The 10000-nt window shown below is 53.2% G+C and overlaps 1 protein-coding gene across 1 annotated transcript in view; it reads left to right on the forward strand.

Moving 5' to 3' along the window:
- The window catches only part of rai1 (retinoic acid induced 1), a gene marked incomplete at its 3' end in the record, with an annotated part of 27727 nt that overhangs the window by 14304 nt on the left and 3423 nt on the right, over positions 1–10000 (forward strand). The window contains exons 2-3 of the mRNA XM_080856124.1: positions 3008–8749; positions 9320–9413. Coding sequence (XP_080712250.1) covers positions 3023–8749; positions 9320–9413 — 5821 coding nt within the window. The 5' untranslated portion in view covers positions 3008–3022. The remainder of the gene's footprint in view (positions 1–3007; positions 8750–9319; positions 9414–10000) is intronic.

Genomic DNA, 10000 nt, shown 5'->3' on the forward strand with positions numbered 1-10000 from the left:
AGTTGCAGTGTGTGTGTGTGTGTGAGTTGCAGTGTGTGTGTGTGTGTGTGTGTGTGAGTTGCAGTGTGTGTGTGTGTGTGTGAGTTGCAGTGTGTGTGTGTGTGTGTGAGTTGCAGTGTGTGTGTGTGTGTGTGAGTTGCAGTGTGTGTGTGTGTGTGTGAGTTGCAGTGTGTAGTTGCAGTGTGTGTGTGTGTGTGTGAGTTGCAGTGTGTGTGTGTGTGTGTGAGTTGCAGTGTGTGTGTGGTGTGTATGTGTGTGTGTGTGCCATCCATTATTCTGACTGGCAATGATTGCAGAGGTGAGAGGTTTAATCATTTCAATTCATTATACACCACTTCTACTACAGTTGAAATACGCAGTACCAAACTGGGACTGTCAATCAAAGCGTCGTTAGGCCTTAGAGATCTGCCTGGTACTGATGATGTGCTGTTTGTGAAATGTATCAGGCACAATGTTGCAGTGCGAGCTGTTATCTTCATTGACATTCCTGTGTCAAACCAATCACTGGCAGCTCACGTTGTATTTAGATGGTAAACGTTGCACAGTAATTCTTCAGATGACCTTCAGGTGGCAATTGTGATTCAAGACACCTCTGTCCATCCATAACGAAGCAAACATCTTTTGTGTCCTCCCCGTCACTGTCACGAGAGAGAGAGAGAGCTGTAGAAGCTGCAGTAATATTCAATATGTAATCTGCAGACCAATTTTCTACAATTCTTTAAAGGGCCTGTTCAAATAAACAGCAAACCCCTGCTACCCTAAACAGCCGACAGAGACTGAATATGAACTAGAGAGGATGCCAAGGTTATGGATGTATGGGGAGGGGGCTGGGGAGTGTGTGTGTGTGTGTGTGTGTGTGTGTGTGTGTGTGTGTGTGTGTGTGTGTGTGTGTCAGTGTGTGTGTGTGTCTCTGTGTGTGTGTGTGTTGTTGTGTTTGTGTGTGTCTGTGTGTGTTGTTATGTTTGTGTGTCGGGGGGGGGAGGGGGGGCAATGTACAGAGTCTCTTGCATTTCCAGTGAACTCCCTCTGCATGCATAATGAAGGAGGGGTAGACTTAACACAGGGATCTAACACATCAACTCCGGGTGGAGCACGCATACCCAATCCTCCCTCAAAAAGAAAGGGAAGAGAGGGTGAGAGAAAGAGAGAGAGAGGTATTAAGATAAAGAGGTAGAGTGGTGGAGAGTCTGAGAGAGGCGCATAGAGAATATACAGAATGACCACCCCTCACCCAACTCACCATCCCCTGCATACATTACACCCCCCATCCCCAACACACATACATTCACACACACACACACACACACACACACAGGCCAAGGAGAGTGTCTGGGTAAGCCTGTTATGATGGGCATCTCTCCTGTCATGTCAAACTAAGCGAATCACTGAATTTGCAGGGCATGGCCGCCTGTCACACACAGACACCATAGGACATAAGACTGAGGAGATGGAAGATGAGACTAACCCCAATCTTTCATCTTTACACCCCATGTATAAATGGTCTAAAGGCATCCTTGGAAGACAACTCGGATCAGCCCCTGTAGGCCTCCCTCCCTTGTAAAAAAACACATCTTCTCTAAAAGGTTTCCCAACAGCAGAAAGAAACATACTGTTAATCCACACATAATCATTTCAAACCCTGGTATTTACTCCCTTCAAAAATCAACACAATTTGACGCTCCATCCCGTTTGACTCCGATGATCTACCCGTAGAGCCTTCATCATCATGGCCATGTTCTTAATCTCAGAGTAGGAATCAGAACAGTTGGAGTCTTAAGAGCAGCGTGACTCTGGTACCCATGGCCCCAGCGGGTCACCCAGGCCTCTGCTCCTCACCATCCCCAGTGCCCCGCACCCCTCGCTGGCCTGTCGGAGCTGAAGAGCCTCCCTCTGTCCATCCTCCTGTGGGCTTATTTGGGTCGTTGTGTAAACAAGAGCAGACGCAGTATGCATACTAGCGAGCAGCGCCAGTAGAGAGGAGAATCCTCGTGGGAGGTGCAGAGCTTCTGTTTGAGGAGCGCAACCATGCTCTTGGCGCAGAGAGAAGGAGGGGAGAGAGAGAGAGAGAGAGAGAGAGAGAGAGAGAGAGAGAGAGAGAGAGAGAGAGAGAGAGAGGAAGAGAGGGTGTGTTGGTAAAGGAAGGAGATAGAGTAACAAAGATGTGGAAGAAAACATGGGAGTGAGAGAGAGAGGGAGCGAGAGAGAGAGATAGCGAGAAACAGAGAGAGGGAGAGAGAGGGAGGGAGAGAGAGAGAGAGAGAGAGAGAGAGAGAGAGAGCAAACGAGGAACATGAAAAATGCTGCGGTTTGATGGGACCAGTCAGGCTGCGCTCCCCTGACAGCATAAGCCAGCACTGAGGAAGAGAGATAGAACAAGCCCCACAGCAGCGTCTCATAGGTGACGCACTTGCCTTTTATAGAGCACACACACACACACACACACACACACACACACACACACCTCTCTCTGTGTATGCTACATACATTCATATGCAGAGACACTGCAGAGTACACCCCCACACACTGCCCAAGAGGCCTGGAGCCTACTGATCAACAGAAAGAATACCAAACTCAAACCCTTCCCCGTCACCAGACCACACAACATCTGAAATGTCTTTTTCTCCGTTTACACACCTGGGATGGATTATACAACTAAACAGTTTTTGTATAAAAAATTGCACACGTTACCTCAAATAAAAAAAAAGTCCTTTTGGGCTGCCTTCACTGGTATTTATTTTTTTATTTTTTGGGTTTGTGTGAGGTACCATGGAGGAGCATGATGTTTTTTATTTTTATATTCATTGTTTTAGTGGATTTTCTAAGCTGATTTTATTATTCTGTTCTCTAAAAACAAGACTATGTGTAACACAAAAACCAGAAGGGTATATCACAACATGTGAGTCATAACTCTAAAATGCTCACTCCCTCTTTTTTTTGTTTGTTGTTTTCTCTCTCTCTCTCTCTCTCTCTCTCTCTCTCTATCTCTCTCTCTCTCTCTCTCTCCCAGCCCCTATCTGGAGTCATGCAGTCCTTCAGAGAGCGGAGTGGTTACCATGGCAACCAGCACTGCTACCAGCAGGACTCCCATGAGTTCTCACACCTGGAGAGCTACAGGCCCCCCCACCACCACCACCCAGGCCAGAGCCGACAGGGATATGAGACGCACCCCCTCTCATCCACGGGCATCCCGCCCACCAGAGCCCCCTCAACTAAAGACTGCTACAGGCAGCAGGCCTACCCAACATACATCAGTGCCGGGGGCAACAGCAGCACCACTGGCTCTGCTTCAGAGAAAAAGCCCTCTTACCACGAGGGCAAAGTGTCTGGCCAGCATCTCCAGCCAGGGTATGGCACCCACATGGGTGGGCAGGGGGGCTACTCAGCCCAGTACCTGAGCGAGGGCCACCTGCAGCAACAGAAGTGGGAGGACACGGCACCCCAGCTGGCCCCATACGAGCAGGACATGGTGGGCCGTCTGGAGCCGGGAGGAGGGGGCGGTGGTGGTGGAGCTTCCCAGTACCTGGAGCAGGGCATTCTGGGCATATCCCAGAGTCACTGCCACCTCCCCAGCCAGCCGTCCGCCCCCGTCTACACCAGCTCCCATCAGCAGAGCTTGGCTCCGTCCCCTCTGATGTACCCCCAGAGCCACATGCACTTCCCCCCTCAGCACGCCCAGCAGCCACCTCCGGCTTCCTCATCGGCCTCTTCCGCTTCCTCCTACATGGACAAGTGTGCCCCCATGCCCCATGGCTACAAGGGCTACAGCATGCCTCCTGGTCCACAGTACAGCCGGCAGCTGGGCAACCACAGCGGGCTGAAGCCCAGCAGCTACCGACCTCAGAACAACTACAGCTACCAGCCGCCGCTGTCCCGCAGTGGTTTCGAGCAGCAACAGCAACCCGTGCCTCTCCAGGGCATGGCTGGCTCCCAGGAGGGCATGCAGAAGTTCCAGCACTTCCAGCATGGCCAGACTCAGCAGGGCTACTGCATGCCTGACATTCCAGTCCGTTCCCCTGAGCAGTACTACCAGAACTGCAGCCCCAGCTCCAGCCACTCCCCGGCACGGTCTGTGGGCCGGTCTCCGTCCTACAGCTCGACGCCGTCCCCACTCATGCCCAACCCTGAGACGTTCCAGTACAGCCAGCCACCAACCCCCATCAACCCCACGGCTTCTGCTGCCTCCTCCTCTTCCTCGGCTGGTGCTCTGCAGGACCAGGGCATGCTGATGCCCCCTCACACTCACCCTTCCCCCGGGGTCAACCACCAGTCCCAGAGCTACAGTGGCTCCATGAAGGACCGCTTCTCAGAGAAGCTGCTGTCCAACCCAAGCCTGTGGAGCCTCAACGCCCTCACCTCCCAGGTGGAGAGCATCTCCAACAACGTCCAGCAGCTCCTACTGTCTGAGGCCCTCATGGCAAATAAGAAGGGGAGCAAACGAGGGAACCCCAAAAAGGGAGAGGACTACAGGGGGCAGCTGAGAGGGCTGGATGACTCCTGCCCTGATGGTCAGCAGCATGGCACCCACATGCCTGAGGCCTACAGCACCCCCAAGTCCCTAACAGCTGAGCTCCATGAGGGAGCCTACTCCGGCAGCACAGAGGACCAACTGGACAGGAGCTACTACTTCTGTAACCAGAGCAGGGCTCCATTACATGGCCCAAGCAACCCACACATGCCTTTGAATTCAGTGTCCTCTTGTTCGATGACCTTGCTGGAGAGCAGGTCAGTGACCTCCTTCCCCGACATGCAGAGCACAGCTCCCGAGAGCAACCCAAACCAGGACCCAAGACTACACAGTGTTACACCCATGGAGGGAGACCACAACAGCTCACTACAGCGCATGAGCGATGAGAGATCTCCCATAAGTATCCCAGCGCAGAGTCCAATGAAGCAGGAGAACAATTCTCCGCCTGACATCAAGCGGCTAGACAGCTCCCTGAAGGAGAACTTTGAGGAGTCGGCCTGGATGGAAAAGACAGCCGATGAGGAGGAGCACCTGAAGACGAAGCCAACGACTGAACTGAAGTTTAAAGGGGAAGTTATGGAGGGTGGAGAGAAACAGGAGGGGTGGTCCGAGGATGAGAAGTCTCCTTCCCTATTTCCCAAGATGTACACCTCAGGCCAGAGCGACGCTTATGAGTCCGAGGAGAGCGTATATCAGGAAATTCACAACAAAAGCGATCCAGACGACAGCGACTCTGCTAACAGGAGTTGTGGAGTATTGGGCGAAAACCACCAGGGAAATCTAAACCCAGAAATGAAATCAGAGACGTTCAAATCAGAGCCGTCCCCTATTGCAGAAACCCATCCAAAAACACTGCCATCTATCTCAAGAGGTGACCTTGCGGAGGATCAATATTTGCCCAGCGAAGAGGAGAATTCAGAGACTCTACATCTCTCCCCCTGCAGCAAGCAGAATGAGGCAAAGCTTTTAACTGCCGAGGGGAGGAAGCAAGAGACCCTGGAGGGGCAGCAATCTGTCCTCACCTGTCAGACCACCGAGGTGAGGGAGGAGCAGACAAGCCAGTCTTCCTTCGCAGAGGTCATCAATAATGTTGGGAGACCACAGGAGCCGCCGGCAGACTACTGCAGTAGGGCTGAGCAGCAGGGATGTCAGACTGCAGTCAACCACAAGGCTGAGGAGGCGGCGGTAGTGGCCCCGGATGCAGCCCCTCAAAGTGGTGAAAGGAGGTCGAGCGTTTGTAACATCGTGCCTCAGTCTCACACCTCCAACCTGGGCTTCACAGCTCTGGGGGAGAAAGCAACACCTCCGGCTCAGATGAGGGATCACATCGATCGCAGCGATGCCAAGGTGCTGGAGCCTGACTCCCCCCAACTTCCAGGCAAATCGATGCTGCACTCAGCACCGTCTTGGGCCAATACCCCGCCCTCCCCACAAAAAGGTGACGAGGACATGGAGCCTGGAATCAGCTGCCCCAGTGCAGTGACCCCGTCGACCAAGCCAGAGCCAGTGGCCCCTTCGGCAAACCCCAGAGTCTTTGGCCGAAAGCCTGGTCGCGGCAGAAGGAGGACATACAACATAGGCATCAGAAGGCAGTTGGGTGTAGAAGGTGAGGGGGCACCCAGCCCAGCCCAGAAGCCCAGCATGCCATCAAGCAAAAGTGCCCTTTTGTCCGATCACATGGGGGCGTCCCACGAGGACATCGGCAGTCAGACGGCAAAGCATTTGACCGACAGCTTACCGTCCCGCATGTGCACTCGTTCTGCCAGTGCACAGGGAACCCCCAAGACCACTACCCCCCCTTTAAAAAGGAAGCCAGGCCCCAAACCTGGAGGAGGGACTGCCCCAAAGGGGCAGGTAGGCCGTCCTAGAGGCCTAGCTTCTAAAATGAAATTGTTGAAACAAGTGGAAGAAATCCAAGCCTCAATAGACCAAGCCAGAGCCAAGAGGGCAGTTACTGGGCTTGGCACAAAAGAGGACAACCCAGACCCAGTTACATTAGAAACGGCTTCAGACATTAAGTCACCTGTCAAAGATCAAAAGGCCATGGTGCTTAGGTCTCGTAAGCCACCCGAGAAGCCAGACAAAGATCTGGTGAAGGAGAAAGAAACTCCCCTTGCCGCTCCAAAGAAACTCAGAGAAATGAAAAAGCAGAAAGTACTTCTCGAGCAGATGAATGAGACTTCAGACACAAACACGCCTGTGTTTCCCCACAAAGAGAATTACCAGAATGAACCTAGCAAGCAAGAGGAGAAAATGTCACCCTCGGTCAAAAGACAATCCACTTCACAGTCTCTGGAAACAGTGAAGAGAAAGCGAGGTGTGAAGGCAGACAAGGCTGAGGCAGAGCAGACGTCACAGCCGTCACAGCCGTCACAGCCGTCACAGCCGTCACAGCCTCTAGAGCTCCAAGAACAGCATGACCCGAAGCCTCTGCCAAACACCACAGGGGTGGGAATCAGAGGCCCCAAAAAGAAGCGAGGGCCACACCTTAAAACAGCCGTGAGCAGCCCTGCCACCAAAGATGAACTTCCCGCCCCTGATGTCAGAGAGGTAACCAGTATGCCTCCTCAGTGCCCTACTAAAACCAAGTATCTGCCTCCACGGAAAGGCAGAGGTCTGAAGTACGAAGCTAACAAAATAACATCCACCCCTGCATCCAAAAAGCAACCCTTTAACCTCCCACCAGAGGCTTTGCCAGAGGACCCTGCCTCAAAGGCAGTCCAACAGGTGCCTGGGCAGAAAGATGAGAAGCCAGAGGAGAGCTGCACAGCGGTGCAAGAGACCCAGGAACCTGCTGAGGGGCCGACGCCCAGGAAGAAGAGGAGGATATGGGCGACCGTGGAGTGCAAAGTGGAGCCAGAGGGGGTCTTGGATGCTGCGTCTCTCATCATTAACACGCCGCGCCTGGCAAAACAGAGGGCTATCAAAAACAACCACGAGATGCACCTGAAGCAAAGGAGGAAGAGGAGAAAAGGCCATCATCCTCCCGAGGGCCTCGCTGTGCTGGAACCGGTGGTGGAAGCGCAGGCTGAGTCGCTAAAGGAATGTCAGATAGAAACACAGGTGCAGCTGGCACCGCTGACAGAACAGCAGGAGCTTCCCGCACCTTCAGCTCTGACACCCAACCCAGCTCCAGTGACAAGCAGTGATCAACCTCCCACGGAGCTGCCACCCGAGACATCCACCGAGCCTCCCAAGCCCCGCAGGGGAAGGAAACCATCTCTGAAGAAGAAAGAGGCAAAGGCATCCGGAGAGCCCAACAGTGTACCTGCCAAGAGGGGGAGAAAGGCATCGGGTGAGCCCAACAGGGCACCTGCCAAGAGGGGGAGAAAGCCAGGTCCTAAAAAGAAGACAGAAGAGAGTACAGTTGCTGCAAAGCCTCCTGTGAAAGCCACAGTACAGTCTACAGAGACAGAGACAGAGACAGTGCCCAAGCTCAAGACAAGATGCAGAAAGCAGAGTACCCCTAAAGTCAAACAGGCACAACAAAAGATCACACTCAACCTTATCTCAGCACCCATGCCACCCAAACCAGAAATTAAATGCCCTTTCATCCCCTATGTGCGCGTCGACAGCTCTATGGACCCGACCACTGCCTTTGCCATTGTGAACAGGCTGGATGAGGAGCAGCGGATTGAAAGGGTGAGAGAAAACAGCATGGGGGAAACGAAACCCCTAGCCAACACAGTTGCCAAGGCGATACCTACATCCTCTATGATGCTTCTGGGACCTCTGGTTTATAAAACCCTAACTGACAGGTGTCTGAAGTGTTGCCTGTGTGGAATGCCTTCAAATTACAGAGATTTGGGGGACCTGTGTGGGCCATATTACCTGCCAAACAACATACCGCGGAAGACAGTGTCCTGGGGGTACAGAGAGGAGTTCTGGGAGAGCAAAAGAGTGCAGTTCAGGAGTACTCAAGCGCCCCCAGTTGAGGAGAGTGAGAAAACAACAGAGCCCAGCCAAGCAGGAACGAGCGGAGAGCATTCTGGCCACCACCGGAAGCTCAGGAGGCCGAGTCGGGAGGGCTCACACCTCCGGACGAACTTCCGCCTAAGACTTAAAAAACTGCAGCAGTGTCAGGGCTTCAGGAGGAGGGCTGGTGAGACGGCTCCCCCTAGTGGTGAGGAGGGCTCGGATACAGCGCTGGAGAGAATGCAGAGGGAGGCTGAGGAGACGGAGCATTGGGCCCATGAGGCTTGTGTTGTGTGGACCAGTGGGGTGGTTCTGGTGGCAGGACGTCTCTACGGGCTGAAGGAGGCTGTTCAAACAGCTGCTCAAACAGTAAGTCCATCAGCATGGCATGCAATGAAATATCAGTGTCTGTCTGTGGCGTGTAATGCAATGAAATGGAAGTGTGTAATCTGGGAGAAAAAAAGCATTTGTGCAATTTAACAGTGTGAGGATACACAGTACCTGTGGTCTACTCAGTTTTCACATCTTAATGACCTATCCACACCTGTCCTTGTCCTAGAAACGGGTCTCCGAAATGAACATCACTCCATTAGGACCTCAGCCTTTTGAAACATTCTTAGCGCATTCATTCATGGTGGAAGTGATGGTGGTGTTGATAGCATCACAGATGCTGAGGAGATGCTTCAATGCTTCAGGGTCTCTCTCTCTCGCTCTTTCTCGCTCTCTCGCTCACTCTCTCTCTTTATCTCTCTCGCTCTCTCTCGCTCTTTCTTTCTCTCTCTTTCTCTCTCTTTCTCTGTCTCTCTCTTGCTCTTTCTCTCAGTCTCTCTCTCTCTTTCTCTCTCTCTCTTGCTCTTTTCTCTCACTCTCTCTCTCTCTCTCTCTCTTGCTCAATCTCGCTCTCTCGCTCACTCTCTCTCTCTCTCTCGTTCATTACAGAAATGCGCTAAGTGCCAGAGTGAAGGAGCGTCAGTCAGCTGCAGCTGCGAGGGATGCTCTCCCAAATACCACTATGTCTGCGCCAAAGAGTCGGGTAAGGGCCTCTCCAGAGTCCCTCTCCTCTCCTCTCCTCTCCCCCCCTCCCGCCCACACACAGACAGGGACGGGGGCTGGACATGGGGGGTCATGGGGGGGGGCAGGGGGGGTGGGGGGGGGGGGCAGGGGACTGCAGCGAGCGCATGGGTGCATTATTGACTGCCAGCCCTTGTGGCTCCAGCACTCCATTTAGCATTGTCTGGGGAATCACTTTTGAGTGTGTGTGAGAGAGTGTGTGTGTGTGCGTGCGTGCGTGAGTGAGTGCGTGCGTGCGTGCGTGCGTGCGTGCGTGTGTGCATGCGTGCATGCATGCGTGCGCGTATTTGTGTGTGGGGGGTGGGTGGGTGTGTGTGTGTGTGTGTGTGTGTGTCTGTGTGTGTGTGTGTGTGTGTGTGTGTGTGTCTCTCTGTGTGTGTGTGTGTGTGTGTGTGTGTGTGTGAGTTGTCTGTCTCTTCACGCATGGCCAGACCGCATCCTAATTGACATCACTCTGCATGTCTGTCTGCATGACTGTCTTTCTGCCTGCTCACACATCTGCCTCCATCCCATTGACTGACTGTCTGTCTACCTGTCTATCTGCCATAG

The sequence above is a fragment of the Sprattus sprattus genome (genome assembly GCF_963457725.1).
Source record: "Sprattus sprattus genome assembly, chromosome: 18".
NCBI lineage: Eukaryota > Metazoa > Chordata > Actinopteri > Clupeiformes > Clupeidae > Sprattus > Sprattus sprattus.